At 48.5% G+C, this 22,692-nt stretch overlaps 1 protein-coding gene across 3 annotated transcripts in view; it reads left to right on the forward strand.

Annotated features, from left to right (window-relative positions):
- Positions 1–22,692, forward strand: part of GTPBP2 (GTP binding protein 2) — a 241,966-nt gene that overhangs the window by 197,106 nt on the left and 22,168 nt on the right. For 2 of the 3 annotated variants that reach the window (XM_085610339.1, XM_085610340.1), the window contains 3 exons: positions 3,318–3,412; positions 12,575–12,746; positions 16,453–16,617. In XM_085610339.1, coding sequence (XP_085466465.1) covers positions 3,318–3,412; positions 12,575–12,746; positions 16,453–16,617 — 432 coding nt within the window. The remainder of the gene's footprint in view (positions 1–3,317; positions 3,413–12,574; positions 12,747–16,452; positions 16,618–22,692) is intronic. The other variant, XM_085610341.1, reaches the window with a different exon arrangement.

Consider the following 22,692-nt stretch of genomic DNA (forward strand, 5'->3'; position numbering starts at 1 on the left):
GCGAGAGACAAAATGGCGGACGCCGCTTCCTGGTTTCGGCCGATTCGAATGTTTACTAAGATCTAAGAGCCAATCAGAATCGCGCTCGCGCACGCCACCGTACGCGTACGGTAAGCGTACGGTAAGCGTACCGTAAGCGGGCTCAGATATATATATTGATTTAAAGGCTATTTTCTCAGAATCTACTGAACAGATTTACACCAAACCTACAAAAGGCACTTCCTTGACCTAGGGACTACCTCTCTGCCAAATTTCTAGTAATTCTGTTCAGCCGTTCGGGCTGTAGCTCGTTCTAAAGGTCCTATGGAAAAATGCATGGGAAAAACGCGTTTTGGGACCCCCCTTTTATCTCAGCCCCCGCTTGACGAATCCCCCCGAGACTTTCAGGGTAGGAGCGGAGCGTAGCGCCCCACCTATTTTGAGAAATTCGCGAGGATTCATCGACCGGTGCCAAAGTTATTCAAAATAGAATGTTGCGGATTTCCTATGGAAAAGGGGTCCTAACTATAACTACCTACTGGCGACCGCCAGTAGGTATATATATATATATATATATATATATATATATATATATATATATATATATATATATATATATATATATATATTCTAAGAATAATCCCACTAGTCTCTTTATGAGGCTGGAGGTAAAGATACAATTCAAACAAGCATCGATAGTTACAATAAATAGCACTGGAATCATAGGGCCCCAGGGGGGGACCAAACCATATATAAAAAAAGTGGTATAAGAACCACGACAATTCTACAGACCATGCCTAGGGCATTTAGGGTCGCTGGCCCCTTGTGAAACCACCCAAGGTAGTGAGGAAGGGGACCCACGGGAGACGCGTGCAGTGCCAGAAGCTACTTTAAGGATCTCTATTAAAGCCTATGGAGAATGTCGCGGTTGAATTTTACAAGATTAAAAACACTTCTAGCAGGAGTTCAAGTTCAATACTTTAGAGTTAAGCTTTTGAAGGGCACACACCCACGAGAGTACAGAGGTACCACTGTTACCTGCCCCAGGGAAGCCGGGTGCATAGGTCGTTTTCGATGTCGGGTCGCGGGCTGATTTTCAATGGCAAAACGTGAAGAACTGCTGCTGGCAAGAAGCGTCGTCGATGTCGTGAAGATTGAAGATGTAGATCTTGAAGAGAACGACCTGAAAGCAGAGGGGACAGAGTCTGGGTCACGGCACAGTGACCAGGGGGCTCAGGAGAAAGAGCCCTTCAATGTCGGGTGCTTCCAGGTGGAAGAGGTGTAGCTTGGATCGTCAGCTACGGGGTCCAGGAGGCGTCAAGGAAGGCCAGCTTCTGGAGGGCGACTATCCCACGAAGGATGAGGGTTGCTGCGGTGTTAGTGTCCGGATTGGATCCACTAAGCCTTGGCAACCGCAACCCACGCAATAAACACAAAACCGCTACTGGTGCAGACCCACAAGGTCTGAGCGAGGAGACTGAAGAGCAGGCCTGGAGTAACCAGGGGAATTCTTGGAAGTGAAGATTGACCTCCGCTAGCGCCCACCAGTCGAGAGACAAGGGACCGCGGGAGGCAGCAATTTGGCGTGCGTAAAGATGCGCCCACGGTTCGCCCGAGCGGGCTAGGGCGTCGATCTTTGGCACAGATGATGCGGAGAGGTTGGCTCAATAAAGGGCCAAAGCACAACTTCCCCACTCGTCTGGGTCGGGTGCTGTGCAAGAGGTGGCCGGTGTCCTGGGGATCTCGGCACCCACGGGGTCCACGGTGCTGAGCTTTGCTGTACACACTCACTGGCCTCTGGGATGCGTGGAAACCAACCTCAAGGTAGGAAAGAGTAGTCGATGTCTGTAGGAGCAGCGAGGTTCCAACCGGGTCACTTGCAGTGTTTCAGGTGCCTGCCAAGCAGGGGGGTAACTCCTTTACCCCAAGGGAGATTTCTTCCTTTAGCTGTGCGGCAGCAAGTCGAAGTTTGAGTCTGTGAAGTTCAAGAATAATCTGAGGCTCTGGGGACCCTGTATTCACCTTTATCCAAATATTAGGGGAGTGTCCAGATCAGAGCCCACTAATGAGAATTCAGGTGGGAAAGGGTGGCTACACCCTCTCCCCTTTGTGTGTTTTCCCGCCTGGGCAGGGGACAGGATGCCCCTGAACCGGTTTGAGGCGGTGTATGCAGAAGTAGGTACTGGAGAAGCCTACGTGCAAGTCTGAAAGACATCCTATGGTGCACCCACCCAGTTCCAATCCACATAGTCTGTCTGGGGAGGTAGGAGCACCTCCCTGCAACAAGATCCCTATTGTCCAGCTGCAGTGGCTGGAGTTCTGCCCAGCAACAGGCAGCCAGAGTCGTGTGGGTGGCGGGTAGCATCCGTTTTGTACTACGTGTGCACTTTTTAAATTGGTGTCTAAATTCTGCCGCTTTATCCATATCGCCCCTCTAGCAGGGGGCGATCATGCCCTCACTCCCATGGCTGGATTGGGGGTATGATTCCTACATGTTTGACACCAAACACGATATGGTTCTGTGTAGCCATTCTCAAGTTATCACGCTATCGCGATTATTTATAATGCGGTTAAGAGTATATGGTATGGCTGCACTACAAACAACCCAGCAATAGTTTTACGAAGGTTTCAGAGGGGCCCTACTCAGGTAGGGGTTCCCCCTCACACATCTCCGCACCCTGCCTTGTGGGATTAGCAAGGCCTGCCTTAGGGGTGAACTATGAGGATACATGTGTTGTATTAAGTGGGATACAGGATACCTATATCCCTGCAAGGGGTGCAAGCACCACCTTACCCAGACTACAGTAGTGGTCTGGTGGTGTCAGTTTGTATGGCTGTCCCAGGGGTGGCACAAGAAGTGCTGCAGCCCCTGGTAGGCCTCTGAGGGACCCATGCCCTGGGTACCTAGGGTACCATCTACAAGGGGCTGACAGGGTGGCCTCAGTATCCGATTGGGATGTACCTAGGGTACTCACATCAGTTTAGAGAGGAAGCAGATAGGCTGGGGTCCTGGATAGCAGGGCCACAGCCTGGCTAGAGTCATAAAACAGTCAAAACATCAGCAAAAAGTTGGGGGCAACTATGCAGTCGATGCCACTCTCCTACATATGTTGTCCTCCTGAGGGTTCTGGGGGTACTGCTCTCTTCCTTCTGTTCCTATATGTTGTCCTCCAGATGGTTCTGATGGTTGCTGCTCTCTTCCTTCTATTGTTCATATAGGTTGTCCTCCAGATGGTTCTGGGGGTACTGCTCTCTTCCTTCTGTTCATATATGTTGCCCTCCAGAGGGTTCTGATGGTTGCTGCTCTCTTCCTTCTGTTCCTATATGCTGTCCTCCAGAGGGTTCTGATGGTTGCTGCTCTCTTCCTTCTTCAGGTGGATGAGATTTACACGGTTCCTGATGTGGGGACAGTGGTTGGTGGGACTCTATATAGGTAAGTGTATGCCAGAAGAATGTGTATTGTCTTTGTTTCCTTTTATCTTTTTTGTATCCTATTAATTTGGATCCCAAGGTCCTTCCACCAGATGCCTGCAACAACAGTAACTGCAGGGTAGCATTGGAGCACATGCCCAAACGTATGAGCAGCCTCCCCTGTAAAAATCCAGCCCTCTCAGATGCCCAACAGAGCTTTTAATTCTCTGTCCCCCTCCATCACACATGCATCGTCTCCGATCTTCTGGAAAGCTTTCCAAATGTGGGGATGTTTATGGAGCTTTAACCCCTTGGCAGCGGCGCGAATTCTGCCGCGGCGCTGGGGGGATGCGGGGTGAGCGCGGCGCCGCAATGCCCGTGACTCCGTCATGAGTCACGGGCGAGCTGTGCTCATGACGGAGTGGTTCCGTCACGACTCCGCCCACTCGTTAATTCGCCCGCACAGGCGGGGAATCAGCGATGCATGGGCGGACCGGCCGCAGCATGACTGAATCACTCCGTCATGAGCACACGCCGCCCGTGGCTCATGACGAAGTGGTTCCGTCATGGGCACGCAAGGGGTTAATGTCCAATTAAATGATACCCCCGTGGTTGATTAAAGGATGCTACAAGCCCTTTATTTTGATAGTATCACTTAGCTGAGTCCTGAGGGGAAGGATCGTGGTGATCCATGCTTTGGCAGTCACCAATAAACATCTGACCCTCCCCCTTACAACCACCCCCCAACATCTGGATTTTTTTTTCATTGAACTGTCCTTGGCGGCTTCTGTATTGATAGTCATTCTAATCAATGTTACTGTATTGTTTTTTTCATAATTTTGTATTTATCATTTTTGCTTGATATACAAAATGTTGCATTCTAAAACCCTCACTGTGGGGAGGGGGAGCGACCCTTGACCCTGCTAGGTAGGTCGCGCCCCCTCCGCACAGCACTGTCTGTATGTCCTTGACACAGCCGCCACTGCTGAGGTAGTTCGAGGCCCTCCTCCACCCGCAGGCTGCCACCTGCGCCTCATCCCTGGTGGCCAGTGGTAGGCCGTAGGTTTGTATCACCATCTGTATCTTATTGTATTGCCTTTATTGTTATTTGGTGTCTGTGACTGCTGTCTGTCTTCCCCTGGTGCCTGTACTTGGCCTGTGCTCTCTTTTCCTTCTGTCCCCATGTTTCTCTGCCCGTTTCTGCATTTTGTTCCCTTTGTTGCCCCTGTAATTCTGTGCCCTCTTTTCCTTCTGTTCCCCTCGCTGTCCCAGTGTTTCTCTGCCCGTTTTTGCCTTCTGTTCCCTTGCTGCCCCTGTAATTTTGTGCCCTTTTGCCTTCTGCTCCCTTAGTTGCCCCTCACCGCTCCTGCTGCGGCCCCGCCCCCCTGACCTCCCAGCTGCTTCTCCCTCCCACCTCCCCATATATGGCGGCCGCTGCGTGGCCACGCCGCGGGCGCGCCTAAGGCAAGCCTGTCCGCGCCCAGCGCCAGAACCCCTGGTCCCCGCGCCCTCCACGATGACCGCTGGCGCTACGATGCCAGCACATTCCACGCTCGCAACTCCAGACGGACCCACACCTGCTTCAAAGCCGCACCGAAACGCACACAGGATCCCTTCACCTGCCGGAACTGCAGCTACACCAGCCTCAGAGCCGCCGTACCACCCGCCAAGAAAGGCCACAATCACCTCTGATGCATCCTACTGAACACCCGCTCCACACGCAAACATGCAGTCGAGCTCTGCGACCTGCTTGACACTTCATCCCCGGACGTTGCCTTCCTGACAGAGACCTGGATGAACTCCGCACCCGACATCACCATTGCCATCCCAGACTGCTACAAGATCACCTGCAGAGATCGCCCCAACGGAGTCGGAGGAGGAATCGCCATCGTCCACAAGAACAGCATCAGGGTCTCGACCAGCACCGACGACACTCTCAGCACCGCCGAACACATGCATTTCCAGATCAACACAGACCCCAACTCCACCCTCTGGCACCCCCGTCTACAGACCCACCGGACCCCGACCCCAGTTCAGCGACTCCATCACCGTCTTCATCAGGAGGCACGCCCTGACCTCACCGACTACATCCTCCTCGGAGACCTGAACTTTCACCTTGAGAACGACAGCAACTTCACCACCCTGATCGATAAACTCGCCAACCTCTGACTGAACCAACTCGTCACAATGCCTACCCACTCCGCCGGCCACATGCTCGACCCAGTCTTCTCCTCAAGCTCCCACGCCTCCTTCAGCCACACCACCGAACTCCCCTGGACCGACCACCGCTGCATCCACTTCACCTTCCAGAAACCCACCGCACCCAACAGATCCCCTGCCGCTGTTGGAGCAAAGTCACCGAAGACCAACTGCACGCAAACCTCGCTCTCAGCCCACCCACCGGACCCTCCAAAACAGACGCTGCCCATAGCCTCAGATGCTGGGTCGACGACTGCGCCAACACCCTCTCCCCGCCGAAAAAAAAACCCCACAGACACACCAGCAAGAGGGCCAGCTGGTTCTCCCCAGAACTCCTAGCCTCCAAGCGAGTCTGCCGGAAACTAAAGAAGAAATGGCACAGTGAGCAGACTCCGGCCAGCCACGCAGCCCACAAGGATGCCATCCGCAACCACCATCACCTCATCAGGACTGCCAAGAGGACCTCCTTCCAAGACCGCCTTGACAACAACGCACACAATAGCAAGGAGCTCTTCAGCATCGTGAAGGAACTTTCCAACCCCAGCTCCAACACCAACCACATCCTGCCGTTGCAAGCCCTGTGCGACTCCCTAGCCATTTTTTTCCACCGCAAGATAGACATACACGGCAGCTTCAACACCCAGACAGCCCCAACAGACATCAACACAACAAACTCTCTGCACACTATCGACCACGACACCCTGCTAGCCTGGGCCAGCGTGAGCCTCGATGACACCATCAAGACCATGAGCACAATCCACTCCGGCTCCCCGTCAGACCCATTCCCGCACCACATCTTCAACAAAGCCAGCAGCTCCATCGCACCCCATCTGCGCAACGTCCTCAATCTCTCACTCGAGACCGCGACCTTCCCAGAGAGCTGGAAACACGCAGAGATAAACGCCCTACTCAAAAAAAAAAACAAGGCGGACCCAAGAGACCTCAAGAACTTCCGGCCCATCTCTCTGCTTTCGTTCCTGGCCAAGGTCATCGAGAAGATCGTCAACAGACAGCTTACCCGACACCTTGAAGAAAACAGAATCCTGGACCCTTCCCACTCAGGTTTCTGCAGCAACCACAGCATCGAGACTGCCCTCATCGCCGCCACCGACTACATCCGGACCCTGCTGGGCAATGGTGAAACCGCGGCCCTCATCCTCCTGGACCTCTCCGCCGCCTTCGATTTCCTTCCTCTCCGGCAGAACCCAGAGCGTCGGCCTCCCCCCATTCCAATCCGAAGCCTCCGAGATCCTCTGCGGCGTACCCCAGGGATCTTTCCTCAGCCCGACACTGTTCAACATCTACAGGGCCCGCTTGCACAGGTCGCCCGACAGCACAACCTCAACATAATCTCCTACGCCGACGACACTCAACTGATCTTCTCCCTCACCAAGGACCCCTTCACCGCCAAATCCAACCTCCACAATGGAATGCAGGCCGTCGCCGACTGGATGAAGATCAGCTGACTGAAGCTGAACGCGGTCAAGACGTAGGTCCTCATCCTCGGCTCCAACCCTTCAGTTTGGGACGACTCCTGGTGGCCGACAGCACTGGAGGCAGCCCCGGCACCCACCAACCACGCACGCAACCTGGGAATCATCCTCGACTCAAAGCTGTCCATGACCAAGCAAATCAACGCCGTCTCCTCCTCCTGCTTCAACACCCTCTGCATGCTCCACAAGATTTACAGGTGGATCCCGACAGACACAAGAAGAACAGTCACCCAGACCCTCGTCAGCAGCAGACTCGACTATGAAAACGCCCTCTATGTAGGAGCCCCGACCAAGCTCATCAAACGACTGCAATGCATCCAAAACGCCTCTGCACGACAAATTCCCGACGTACCACGCTACAGCCACATCACCCCCCACCTGAGAAACCTGCACTGGCTCCCCGTCAACAAGAGGATATCCTTCAAGCTCCTCATCCAAGCACTCAAGGCACTCCACAAGACCGGCCCAGCCTACCTCAACAGACTACTTTCCTTCTACATCCCCAACCGCCAGCTCCGCTCCGCCAACCTCTCCAGCGTCCCTCGCATCCGAAGAACCACCACCGGCGGGAGATCCTTCTCCCACCCCGCCTCCAAGACGTGGAACACCCTCCCACTGAGCCTACGACAGACCCAAGACCTTCTGACCTTCATGAGACTACTCAAGACCTGGCTGTTTGACCAGTTTTGCCCCCGCCCCCCTCCCAGCGCCTTGAGACCCTCGCGGGTATGTAGTGCACTCTACAAATGATTTATTGATTGACTGCAGTTCAGACATTATGCATGGGATACTTTGCACATTCTTTCTGGAATGGAAGGGCTCTATTCAAGATCATACATTTCTTACACCTTGGTCTTAATTGAGCACATTGTGTTATTACTTGTTCAATTCTGCTTAGAAGATGTATAGCCACATGCACTCATACATGTTCTTGTTCAGCATAGTAATTTATGAAGTGGAGGTATAGAGTCCATTCCACCATGCTTAAGTTCTCAAGTATTGATTACTGGTGTTTCTGCATTTTGTAAACTTCATTGGGGAGAAGGGGTGGGGTTTCTACCTGTTTTACCCTACTCTGTTATCTCTGGCCTTTTTTGTGCTTTTATATTTTTTTTTTATAGGGCTGGTCCAGACCTATGCTTGCTACCATTAGTTTGTCTGCGCAGGGTCTTAACTTGATTTAATATCAAGCTGGTTCTGAAATGAGATCCTTGAAGCTTATTGTAGGTTTGAAGTTCAAAAACAGTCTTGGTATTTTTGTAGACAGCGGTGCCTCTTATTGGAAGAGTTTGAAATGGTCCCGAGCCTGTGGAGCGACAGGAGGCAAATGCTGCATGAGAGCTTACGGGTACCCTGGCCCAGCGTCCATTATTATACTACTTTGGTTATGACTGTGTGTAACCCTCTGTAATAGCCCTAGATGTTATACCCATGGTTCTCACCTTTTGTGCATTTCATTACTTTGCTGTCTCTGGGCTTAAGTAGTTTGAAAGTATGCATAGTTGTAAAATAAGAGTAGTTCTTGGAAACTTGCCTGCCATCTTGGTGTTCATAGATCTTAAGAGCCGTGGTTGCTTTCCTAATCAGATCTGAATTATTTGAAAGATCTTTAGAAATACACTCTTCCAAAATTGTTTTTTCCCCTCCTGCCCCCTATTGGGTAAGGTGAAAGGTACTTGATTCATCCCGGTTCACAACTAGAGTATTACTTTGTTCTGTGTTTCAGCTGTCTCTAAAAATCTTTGCCTCTTTGGTGAATGCTATTCCTCCTCAGTTTTTACTGTGAAGGCCAGAAATGTTATGATGGTGCACTTGGAAAGCCTGACTGTTGGCCATCTTGCTGTGTTGGTCTCTCAAGAGATGAGATCTGTTTTGTTAACAACACAGTAGAAGAACAAGTTACTTGCCTACATCAACTGATTTCCTGGATGTACCATATTTTACGTTCTGACCGATCCATTATTGTCCTTGCTCTGTGGTAGGTCAGGAGGACTTTTATGGTTATTAGTGCCATGGTCTTGTGTACTGGCCAAGAAATCGGTCAGAATTGATAAGGGCACAATGTGGAGTCTTTATGGAGCAATTAAACATGTCTCCTTTGGGCCCTCTGGGGTCACCATGTGCCTATTTGTGGATATTAAACATTTTCTGTATTAGTCGGGCAGTGAAGGGGAGAGTCGGAGAAGGTAATGTCCAAGGTAAGTAACTTGCTGTTTCTAAATATTCCACTGCAGGAGTCTCCCTTTCTAAGTGACCATCAGTTACACCTCCTTATAGGAAGGAGTTCTCCTCCTATATGAAAAAATTGATGATATAATGTGTCCCAAGTCATTAGAAAAGTAAGTATATTCCAGCTGAATCGACCAGAGGAGCCTTGTGGCTGCTGGAGCCATGGAAGCTTATCTGCATGAAAATCTCACTTTTGGGTTGTAGTAATCTTGCTGTTCCAGAGTTGTGGACTAGCTTGTCCTATAGCTGTGCTAACAATTGAGAGTGTTGTCCACGATGGTTCCCCAAGACCAGCCAGAACATTGCCCATGGCCGCTATATTTGGAGTCTGTATATAGCATTGGAGCCTTGGGTCAAGCTCAAAGAAAAGACTTGCACTCAACTGTTCAACAGTGGAATCTGTAATTCAACTCACACGGAAAGCCTACAAAGACGATGGCCTTATCTAAAGATAGTGTTTGACCAAGAGTAGCTGGGAAGTCAAGCTGATATTGTTTGTTTATTTGTCTATCATCTTGTCATGCACAACTACAAAGAACTATTCCAAAGAATATGGAACAGGAGGAATTCTAACCTGTGGCAATATATTAGCATGCATCTGTAGTTTTTGGATGCCAGAAACTGGATGGGTCAGAGTAGTGCGAAAATAAGAAATCTAGAACACTTTTCTTGACTTAGTAGGATTTTTCAGGAGTTTTGGGTTTGGATTCCCACTGTTTACATCTAAATCTGGCAGTACTTCAACAAGCAGTAGGGTTTTTAAAAATTTTTGTTTACAGGGTGGTACTAAGGAGGCTGTTAATTTGAAGTTTCTAATGAGGTCTTCTAAAGACTCCTGTATATTTCAACCCAATGTCTATGGTTCCTTGTATGCAAATCGTGGGCTAGAAGTGAGCTTCGGGATGCTAAAAGAAAGGTTCCATTGGTGGGAACTATGAAGCAGTCCTCTTTGTGGCCAAGACTAGCTGAGAACTTCGATTCTTTAGATCTTTTTACTTAAGTAGTAGATCCAAAAGCCTTTTTGGTCATCTGGTCAAGCATTCCTTAGTTCTATTGTAGAAGATGAAATTACTTCACAGCACAAATGCCAGTAAAGTTCCTTAAACCTCTCAGTGGTATTGGTGGTGACACAAGTTTGTGAAAGATGTCCGTCCACAAACCCAAGCTGCTGGCTTCTAATTTTGTCTGGTTTGTGCATCAGTTTCTGCATGCAGACCACTGAAATATTTTGGAAAGGACTTGATAACCTTTTCTTTTGCGTGGCTTACCGTTTTTGTCTTGCAGACCTTTCCCAAAAAGGTAAGCTAAGCTGCTGTAAGCATGTTAAAGGACCATTCATTTCCCTTTTGCTTTATGTATTTATTCATTTTTAGCTAAAGGTGAAGAATGGACTAAAGAAACATGAGGGTTTCCTGTGGAATTAAGCATTGTTTTACACCAATTGGTTTGGTCTTTTCAGTCCGATCCGTACAAAGATCTTCTTTGATTTTGACCCAAGAAGACCTCACTAAAACATCACATCGCATCACATCACATTGCACCATTTAGTATAATTGGTAACATCTAGATTCCATCCATGTAATTCGAGGTTCCATTCGATTTGTACCTTCGTTTTAATTCTCTTCAGAACAAGGCTAGTTTCACATATTGGATGTGGGAAAAGGATGTTAGCAGTCCGCCCAGTTACTCCCAAATTATTAATACTTATGCACTCACCTGATTCCATTTTTCTCTGAAAACCATACCATTTAAATTATGTGAAGAGTCAGCAAGGGTTGCTGAAAAGCAGATTGAGTCACTTGCCAAAGCGTATACCTGTGACCTTGTTTGGATTTGGCCTCAAAAGTATATCCGGCTTCTGAAAAAATGTGTCCTGTTAATTCTTACCGTCTTTTTCTCAAGGTTCGATTTCCCCATGGCTCCTCCATCACGTTTTAGGGATAGATGATCTGTTGTGTATAATTTCATGATGGACGAGGAAAGGTAACTTACCTGTAACTAAAAGCTTTTCTCCATCATGGGTGTCTCAGTAAAATTCCATCCTCCCCTGAGGCGCTGACTGAATGAAGGTAGAGTCTTGGGATGCTCTTGCCTTCACTAGGTTGCCAACGTGAACAGAGAAGTCATTGACTCTGCTTAATTCTGGGAGGGCGGTGTTTCTCTGCTGCTCTAGATGAATATTATCGGGTTTTCTCTGAAGGACTGAACACCTTGTAGAACAAGTTTCATTTTGTTCTTGTATAATAGAAATCTTACATGGGTTTACTTGTCATTAATAGTGAATTTACTTTTGAAGCTGCTCTTAATTTTCCAGTGGATCATGGATATTTAGGTTTTTTTTGGTTCAAAAGCTAAAGGGAAATAGTGCCTTTTAGATGTGTATTCTGTTTCTGGGAATATTAAGTGTGTTTTATTTGCAAAGATTTGTTCCAGGATCCTCCAAGCAGGTAGAGATTGAAAATCTATGCATTTAATAAAGATATACATGGTGGAAAACTGTTTTTCTAGATAGGTAGTTGTTCGTCCACCATTAATGCTGTAACCTATTCCATATTTCATGGACCACATATTTTAGTCTGGGCTCACATGTCACTACCATTGTCAATCTAGGTGGTGTAGTCCTAACTAGTGTGAAATAAGCTCACCTTCAAAACCAATTATTTCCAAAAAGCAAGTAGCCCTCTTCCCTGAAGTCTGTGTAGATCCACGTTGTTTTAAGTTTTTGTCCTGCTTAGTTGTTTACTATGATTAATTGTCTGGATTCTGAAGCAGAGTCACCGGTTTGGTTTGAATTCTCTCTCTGGACTTTCTTGCCGGCATCACTCCTCCCTGGAGATACCTTTTTTTTCTTCTTTGAAATGCAACCATTTGCATGGGAATATAGCCATGCTGTAAGTAGACTGTTCCCCTTCTTGGTTATATTCACTTATGAAATCGTGACTCACATTTTCCTACCCCACTGGAAAACTTTGCTGAGCTGGTTAAAAGTTTGTTGGCTCTGCAACAGGTTGGAAATTGCTCATAGACTGGACCGTTCCTTGAATTGTCAAAGAGGTGATACCCCAAAAAGTTGCAAGCATAAGAATTTACGAAAGGATCCATATGAGCATATGTCAGTAACTTTATTTATTTTATTTTTCTAGGTCTTATCTGTTTTGTAATGTACTGGGGTATTGTGCAGATATGCCACTGTCCTCCTAGATTATTGCTGTGTCAATCTGGTTTTGAAATGGGTTTAAAATGTGTTTCTCATTTCGCTATAGTGGCATCTGCAGAGAGGGGGAGCGCCTGGTAGTGGGCCCTACAGACAATGGAAAGTTCCTGGACTTGAAGGTGTGCAGTATGCAGAGGAATCGATCCGCGTGCCGTGTTCTTCGAGCAGGGCAAGCTGCTACTCTGGCCTTGGGGACATTTGATCGCTCCCTGCTGCGTAAGGTAGTTATTTTTATCAAGCTACAATCCTAAGTGTTATTGTAAAGGGTTTGTATGTGTGCAAGGATAAGTGATCAAATTTGATTTGTCTAAAGACTTGGCAAATACTAAGATTGTTTTGGGGAAAAATTCATCGAATACAGCTATTCACCAGCACTTAATCTTGCATTGTTTTGTATGCTTTTAATTATTTCATTTCACTGGTTGGGTAGCTCTAGTAAAGTTATAAACTCAGCAGCAGTAATGTGCATACATTTAACACAATTGTTTTTGTAGCACCTTTGCCTCATTGTTTCGTTACGGAAGTTTAGAACTTCTATTTTCTTCAGATTTACTACTGTATGACATATGAAAAATCTTTGAGGGGGAAACTTTATTTTGTGCAAGATTTAAAAGTATGGTGACTTTATTTATTCTCTCTGGGGCTTTCCAGATTCCTCCTCTCTGTGCGTTTGTGAGCCAGTAGAAAGCTTCTGTATTTCTGTGCCACTGACCCCTTTTCTTACTTTCCCTAGCTTAGCTGAACGCCTTGCTGAGGCTAAATTGTCCCTCTAGAGGCCTTACAAAGAAATATTTGTGACTGACCCAGTTGTGGAATGTATGTATTGCTTTTTACCTAACCCCGTAAGACTCTGAAATGTGTCTGTTCTCGTGAAGTAAAGCCTTGGAGGGCAATGAAATGCATCTTGTGTTTGCTCTCAAAGAGACTGATTTCGCTTGTGACATAGCACTCTCGGGTGCTCCTCTGACTCGCAGACTAAAAAGCTCAAAGTTTAAATGGTGAAAGGTAGCTACTTGACCTGCGCTGCTTTTATGGATTTAGTGTTTTCTGTTAGATGCTCTTTTCACAACAGTGGAGTAGTTGTTCAAAGCAAAAAACTATTTCTTTTGTCACAAAAGTTTGACTTATTGCCGGCCTGGCTGGCCTTTTCTACGAGGAAGCCTTGTCCTTTAGCTCCCACTGAGCTTCAGGACAAGGCTTCAGTCTTCAATGAATGAGACATCAAGGACAATGCATGAATGGTACAATTACAAACATCCTCAGTTCTTAATCTTATGTTCGGGGACCTTTATAAAGTTAGATTATCCACGCTCATGCAATTTTAATTGGGTTTACCTAGGCCAACTGTTTGGCAGTGTACCTCTCAATAGGAGCAACAGTGATGTGGGAGCCACAAGGTAAGGCCTCGGCAGGAAGCCGGCTCCAGTGTAGAAACAGCCGGTATCAACATTGCACCCTCCAGACTGAGTGCACTTTCCATTACTTTCTCCACCTACCATGGTGGACGTTCTCCTGCAGAGGAGCAGACCAATAATGAAACGTGGTACAAACGCATCGGAGTAGCCCTTCAGAGACACATGTATGTCGGGGTTGTTAACCTTCTCCTTGCGGGTAATCGGTCCTAGCGCCAAATATTCCTTTCTCCTTTTACAATCTCTCACCCCAAATAGTACCTGCCCAATTCAGAACCTTCAAAACATTGGTTGTCATGGTGAAAAAGCAAGATTGCGGTACTTTGAACACTTGGTTACCAAGACATGCACCGCCATGTCACTTTGGATACCTGTGAGAAGATCTGCTTGGCCATTGTTAGTGCAGTTGAGAAGCCACTTAAAAGCAGTGCAAAGTAACATAACTGGAAGCAGAATCCAGGGGTAAAGATGAAACGCGTAAACGATAAAATGGTCATGAAAGTACCAGTGCGGGATGGAGAAATAGGGTCCATATGAGTGGGAAGACGGCAGAAGGACAACATGTGGCAAGTCTGTTCTACATAAGAAAAGGGAATCCCGAAGGATGGTGGTGGATAAGTGTTTGCTTTTGGTAAACACTCTGGCTGTGCAGTGCACATTCTGAGACCAGAGTATGGCAAGGCCTGCAGAGAGTTTATTGAAAGACTATTAGCTTCTTTCCGCTGCACAGTCCTATGCGGTTTAATGTCTGCTAGGGCTTTTGAACTCATTTGAAACTGTCTTGCATTGGAAGTGAAAGAACAGCCTTCAGTCGGACTGATCTTTAATGGACTGTTTGAATGAGTTTGCTGGTCTGTTTCCAGTGGATCTGTTCTTTCAGCAAACTCTGGAGAAAAGCAGGTACTAGATTTACTGGTGGTTTACGTGTAAAGTTAAAAACTAAATGAAGTGACAGCCCAAAACAGTTCTCCGTGCCCCTAATAGTGGCAGCCCTGGAGCTGGTCTTCCGTAGAAATGTTTGTGAAGGACGCTGAGTATGCCAGATTCTTCCAGCACTCCTTTTAACCTTGCGAGTGCTTAAAAGCAATACTAACAAATTAGACTTAAGATCTGAATCTCTGGATGGAGTAGGTGCGTGGTTACTTTTCTAGCGGATGGTGAAAGTTATTTTTGTGGAGGCAAGGTGCGCCAGATCGTTATCTGCGATTTTAGATTGAGAAATTGATCAATTGGAGGATGAATTAAGATGGGGTTAACAAAGGTAATGGGTTTCCCCAGAGTAACTGATTGTGATAGTTGCACAGCAGAATGAAATTGAGTCGTTGGAAGCATGCATTTACTGAATTTACCCAGCTCGAAAGTTTTCTGATTGAAGAGACCGGAGTAGGACAGTGACCGGAGATGATCCACCTGTCCTTCATTTCTAGCGTACTTCAGAATGCCTTATGTTCACAATCCATAAAAAGGTGCAGTTTTTTTGTACCTGAACTGGGTCTTCTAATGTGCTTTCTCTCCCAAGAAGACCTGCTGGTGTGATATTTTATCCAAGTATGTACATGGGTGCTTGTCCAATGATGGCATGTGATATATAATGTGTAGTTGTGTGCATAGTTATTTTGGGCCCTAGATTAGGTGTATTGTTCAGAATTGTAATTGTGTGCGTCTCTAGCAAAGGATCCTTTCAGTCTGGGTGTTGTACCACTGTTTCTGGGTGTTGTACCACTGTTTCTGGGTGTTGTGTACCACTGGGTAACTGTATACGTCTCCAGTAAAGGCTAACCATAAAGGCTAATCTTTCTTTCGTTAGTCTTTGTGTTATGTACCACTTTTCAACTGCCTCTCTTTCACGTAAAGGCAAAGCATTTCTCCCCTGTTTAATGTGATAAGCTGATTTGTGACGGTTCTCTATCAAAGTTCCTAAGTCTGCCTCTATTTTTTGGAGTATACTGGTGTGTAACCTATCCATCTGCTGGAAAGCTGCAGCAATTTGAGTAATGTTTGTATCGGAGCTTGTCCTGCTGATATGTCTCTGTATGCACCCCCTAAATGTCAGTGTCTGGTTTCTGCGTGTGTGCTACGGATTAGAAACGTATCAGGTATTCTATAAATGTCAGTTTTTGGTCTCTGCTCAAGTTCTGCTGATGTGTAATTGTGTGGTCTGCTGATGTTTAATATGCCAGTCTCCTGTAAAGGTGCACTTAATGGTTTCTGTGCTCTATTGATGTGTTACTATGTGAATCTCCTGTAAAGGAATTTAGGTTGGTCTGTGCACACTGATGCTGTTGTCTCCTGTAGAGGCGCAGCGTTCTCTGTATTTGTTGTAGTTTTTTTTTTACTGTGTGCCCCTCCTGTGAAGGCCTACGCGAGTTGTGGTAATGTGTAACTGTATGTCTCCTGTGAAGGAAAAGTATTTGGTCTCTGCGGTGTTGCACTGATACGTAACTGCTTCTCCTGTGAAAGTAAAGTTTTGTGTCTGTGTTGTGCTGATGTGTCCTGTCTGTTTCTCCTTCTGCAGGGAATGGTGATGGTGAGTCCAGAGATGAATCCCACAATCTGTTCGGTCTTCGAAGCAGAGATAGTACTTCTCTTCCATGCCACAACATTCCGGAAAGGGTTCCAGGTGACTGTGCATGTTGGAAACGTGCGGCAGACTGCAATTGTCGAAGAGATTTATGGAAAGGTGAGAGTTTAGTGCATTGCGGCTTTTGGGGGTGGAAAGACGAGTTGGGTGGAAACCGAAGTAATAGTGTGTACCTACTTTTAAAATATTGTACTTAACTCCCATAATAAGCTTGGTCGTTGTGCTACAATGTTAGTTGTGCTGTATGTTCGAGGCATGTGGGCTGCTGAATTCATATCTGTGCATAGATCGCCGCCTAGTGTTGGGTCCGGATGAATGATTGCACGTTGTTGTCCTGGAAGAGTCTTCGAAGTATCCTGGGATAGGTGACTCCTCCCCTGGACTACAGTGCGCATGGGCATCCTCTCCATCCTCAGATTGTTTTTTTCCGCCATTGGGTTCGGATGTGCTTGTCTTGACTCAAGTTAGGAAAAACTTTTTCTAGGCCAAAAGGCCTTTAGTTCGCGTCGGTACTGTTCCCGATCGGTATCGATAGTATCTTGTTAGTTTACTAACTTCCAGAACCAACTTTTTCGCTTCCTACCCGACCATCGACCAGTCATCGACGATGGAATCGAGGACACCATTCAAGCGGTGTCCGGTATGTAATACGAAATATCCCCACATCGACGTCCATCCGGTGTGCAACAAATGCCTTTCACCGGATCACGACGAATCTAAATGTATGGCCTGTGCCCGATTCCGATCCAAGAAGACTCTCCGGAATCGACGAGCAGCGAGACTCGAAGCGCAGCAAGCGGCACCGGCCCCGGCCGACATCTTCAGCGCTGAGACCGAAGATGTCGAAGACGTGGAGAACCTACCCTCCAGCCCCGTTTCCGAACACGACTCCGGGTCGGAAGACGTTGAAGAAAGCCTCTTTCGCAGAGACGAAGACGACACCGAGGTAGGAGACTACAATGAGGCCTTAGGGGCCGAAGAGAGTAGCTCCGGTGACGAGCAAGGCCTACCCGTTCAGACTGAGGACATCCCAGTGCGCCAGTCTATGGCTCCGGTCGAGGGATCGCCTTCGGGCCTTACCCAAGACCTATCCCGCAGTTCTTCGGCCCCGCCCTCTGGCCCGGCCTCGGACATTCAGCGGCAGCCATTAATACCCAAACCGGCTGGTTTCCCTTCTTCGAAACCGAAAGCTGTATTGGTTCAACTGAAACCGAAAGTAACGCTGGTCGGATCGAGGCCCACCACACCTTCGACGCCAGCAAAACCCATTGGCACCGAGCGCACCAAACGAGACTTCGGTGCCGAGCTTGCAACGGCCGACGTCGGCGTCGACATACGGAAGAAGACCTTCGGTGCCACCAAACCTACTCGGCACACGGCACCGACGCAATCGACTCCGACCCCAAAGGTCAAACTGCCTGCTGCGTCTCACACCGCTTCGACAGCACCACCAAAGGCACACTCATCGAAGACGTCGACGGCCATTACCGCCCCTCGACTCGATGACTCACCGGCGCCGAAAAAGTCCACGCCCGCTTCTACGGAACCGGTCGGCGCAAAGGAATCGATGGCGCTCCAGGTGCGGCCCGTTGCTGCGCAACGCACCAAACACAAAACAGTCCTCCAGGACACATCGGGCTCCGAGCCAATAAAAGCTCCAACAGCCTCTTCGGCACCGGCCAACATTACTTTTGGCCTGCCGCCATCCACGGCCCCGAAACTGTTCCAAATCAGGACACGGGTCACCCACACCACGATCACGCCTGCCGAATGTTCTCCTGCGGAGACGTCTCCGTCACATATCATCGACGCCGACACCGGCAGGATGCTGCTCCACAAAAGGAGAATAACTTCAGAGCCAGCTTTGTACTCCTTCCGGATCCCACTTAAAAGAAAGCTGCCAGTGGTTTCGGAACCGGTTCTTTACGAACCTCTCCATTCCCCCTACCAGGATCCACTGTCCTTCTCTCCCACACACTCCGACACAGATGTTTTGGAGGACTACATGGGTGACCACGTCACCTACCCCGGAGAGATGGACCCTCAAGGCCAACAGGACCCTGATCAAGCTTGGGATGACCCTGTCGACTCCGGTGCACCTATAGATGCACAGGACCCGCAACTCTATGGAGCAAAAACATCTCCCACAGAGGACACTGCCGCGTTCAAGGCCTTAATTGAACGTGCTGCGGCCAATCATGGGGTGCAACTTCACTCTGACACCGTAGAGGACGACTTTCTCATGGACACTTTCGCATCCTCAGAAAGGAACATTAAAACTCTACCTATGTTGAAGGGTGTCCTCAAACCAGCAAAGGACATCTTCAAGGAACCCACCAGGGCAAGAGTAATAAACCCCAGGATCGACAAAAAATACAGATCGGCGCCTGGGGACCCCACCTACATTAGAGGCCAGTTACCTTTGGATTCAATTGTAGTTGCGAATGCTCGCAAGAGGGCACACTCGCAAACAACAGGTGATGCTCCTCCCCCGGACAAAGAGTCCAAGGTGCTAGAGACCTCCGGCAAACGGGTTGCCGCACAGGTGGCTAACATATGGCGTATTGCCAATACTCAGGCGCTCCTCGCTCGCTACGATCGAGCACACTACGACACATTAGAACAACTACTCCAACATCTCCCTAACCAATACAAAGAAGGTGCAGAGATCCTCATCAGGGAGGGACAGCTCCTCACAAATGCATCCATTAAGTGTGCACTGGATGCCGCGGATACAGCTGCCAGAGCCATAAACACTAGCGTCATGTTGCGACGACATGCCTGGTTGCGAATCTCCGGATTCAAACCTGAGGTACAAAATAACATCCTCAACCAACCTGTCAACCCCGACTACTTATTCGGGCCGGAGGTTGACACCACCCTAGAGAAAATAAAAAAAGACACGGACACTGCAAAGTCCATGGGGGCTCTACAAACGCAGTCCTTTCGGAGCGGCTCCTTTCGTCGCCCCGGAAATAGAGGAGCAGGTAGAGGACAGGGGTCACAGCAAACATACAACAAAGGCAACACACAGAGCACCTACGACAAAAACACCCGGGGTGGATATGGTGGCTCCAGCACAAAGGACAGAGGACGCGGCTACGGCAACACCAGGTCCTCCCCCAAGAACAAGCAGTGACGCCCTCTCCCTTCCTCCCGACCACATAACACCTGTCGGGGGAAGGCTACAAAGGTTCCTGTCCACGTGGAACTCCATCACCACGGACAGGTGGGTCAAAGATATTGTCAAATACGGTTACTGCCTAGAATTAACCTCAACTCCACCCACAATACCTCCAAAAAACCGTCCTATGTCCTCAGAGCACTTAACGCTCTTACAGCAGGAGGTGCAAAGTATGCTACTAAAAGGTGCAATAGAGGTCGTACCCGTCCACGAGCAAGGTACGGGGGTGTACTCCCTGTACTTTTTAATACCAAAAAAGGACGGGTCGCTCAGACCTATATTAGACCTGAGACCCCTAAACCGGTACATTCTCTCCGAGCATTTTCACATGCTCACTTTACAGCAAGTCCTCCCGCTGCTCAAGCAGGGAGACTTCCTGGCCACACTGGACCTCAAAGATGCGTATTTCCACATACCCATTCACCCCTCACACAAAAAATACCTCAGGTTCACTGTTCAGGGGCAGCACTACCAGTTCAAAGTCCTTCCCTTCGGCGTGACAACAGCACCCAGGGTTTTCACAAAGTGCCTAGCTACTGTAGCGGCACATCTGCGGAGGCAGCACATACACGTCTACCCTTACCTGGACGACTGGCTCATTCAAGCAAAGTCAGCCCAACAATGTGCCAGCCACATAACCCGCACCATTCACCTCCTTCACAGTTTGGGGTTCTCACTAAATTACCCAAAGTCCCATCTCCAGCCCGCACACGTACAACAGTACCTAGGTGCGACCATAGACACTCTGGCGGCCACAGCTCAGCCAAATTTAGTGAGAATCAACAGCATACAGATGCTGATTTCCAAGTTCAAACCACAACACTCCCTGCCCGCGCGAGCGTTCATGCAGTTGATAGGCATGATGGCCTCCTGCATTTTCATAGTCCCGCACGCGAGACTACATATGCGCCCGCTCCAGGAGTGCTTAGCACGTCAGTGGAATCGGGTTCAAGGACAGTTGAAAGACCTAATGTTGGTGAGCAGTCGGGCATACAACTCTCTGCATTGGTGGAATCCACAAAACCTTTGCAAGGGCCGACCGTTCCAAGAGCCTGTTCCACAAATAATACTGACAGCGGACGCGTCTCTCCAGGGATGGGGAGCTCATGTACTCAGTTACACAGTGCAGGGACTATGGACAATACAACAAAAGATGCACATCAACCTTCTAGAACTGATGGCAATCTTCCTAGCAATGAAAGCATTCAAAGTACACTTGTGCAACAAAGTCGTGTTGATCCGGACGGACAACATGACCGCCATGTACTACATACAAAAGCAGGGAGGAACACACTCTCCACAGTTGTCTCATCTGGCTCAGAGCATGTGGAAGTGGGCCATTCAGAGGAACATGTTCCTCATGGCGGAACACCTCCCCGGCAAGGACAACCAGATGGCGGATCTGCTCAGCAGACACAGCCACCAGATGCACGCGTGGGAGTTACACCCATCAGTTCTCCAACCGTACTTCCAGCAGTGGGGTCATCCAGACATAGACCTATTCGCCACAAGCGAAAACGCAAAATGCCAAAGCTTTGCCGCCAGGTTCCCACATCCGCAGTCGCAGGGCAATGCGATATGGATGAACTGGTCCGGCAGATTTGCGTACGCTTTTCCCCCAGCACCACTAATACCGCTGGTGGCACGCAAACTCAGACAACACTCTCTGACACTCATCCTGGTTGCTCCAACGTGGGCACGCCAGCCGTGGTACACCACCTTTCTCGAACTCTCCGTGGTGCCGCATCAACGGCTGCGGGTCAAACCCGAGCATTTGACGCAGAACCATGGAGAGGTTCAGCACCCAGATCCGCAACAGCTGAACCTGGCAATCTGGCTCCTGAAGTCCTAGAGTTTGGCTACCTCAACCTGCCACCTGACTGTATGGACATCATTAAGGAGGCCAGGAGACCCACTACCAGGGCTTGCTATGCAGCCAAATGGAAGAGGTTCGTCATTTATTGCAATAATAATGACATCAACCCGCTAGACGCATCCATCCAAAACATTATTTGTTACCTATTACACCTCTACCGATGCAATCTGGCGTACACCTCTATACGTGTCCATTTGACCGCAATATCCGCCTATCTACAGACCAGGCAGCACCTCTCTCTATTCAGAGTGCCTGCCATCAAAGCATTCTTGGAAGGACTCAAACGAGTCATTCCTCCTAGCCACCCACCAGCCCCAATGTGGAACCTCAACTTGGTCCTCACACGCCTGATGGGTCCACCCTTTGAACCTCTACACTCATGCGAGATTCAATTCCTTACCTGGAAAGTAGCTTTCCTAGTAGCGATAACTTCTTTACGAAGAGTTAGTGAACTCCAGGCACTAACCGTCCAAGAGCCATTTATACAAGTTCACGCCAACAGGGTCGTACTACGTACCAACCCCAAGTTCATGCCCAAGGTGGTATCGCAGTTCCACATGAATCAGACTATTGAACTGCCGGTTTTCTTTCAAAACCCACAGACTGTCGCTGAAAGGGCACTCCATACCCTAGATGTAAAGAGGGCCCTCATGTATTATATCGACAGGGCCAAACCCTTTAGGAAAACACAACAACTTTTCGTTGCCTTTGCCCCACACCACAAAGGTAACGCTATCTCCACAGCAAGTATAGCCAGATGGATCGTTAAATGTATTCAAATTTGCTATCAAAAGGCTAAACGCACTTTAACGATTCCCCCACGAGCCCACTCAACACGTAAGTTAGGGGCCTCCATGGCTTTCCTAGGAAACATTCCTTTGCATGATATATGTAGAGCAGCCACCTGGTCCACTACACATACATTTACCAAACACTATTGTGTAGATGTACAATCAAAACAGCAGGCAGCTGTAGGACAGGCTGTTCTCAAAACTCTTTTTCAGACCGCTGCAGCTGGCACTGGTAGCCGCCGCTAATAGAGGGCACTGCTATGTATTCTATGCACAGATATGAATTCAGCAGCCCACATGCCTCGAACTGAATATGCTACTTA

This window comes from Triturus cristatus, chromosome 6 (genome assembly GCF_964204655.1).
Source record: "Triturus cristatus chromosome 6, aTriCri1.1, whole genome shotgun sequence".
NCBI classification, from domain to species: Eukaryota; Metazoa; Chordata; class Amphibia; order Caudata; family Salamandridae; genus Triturus; species Triturus cristatus.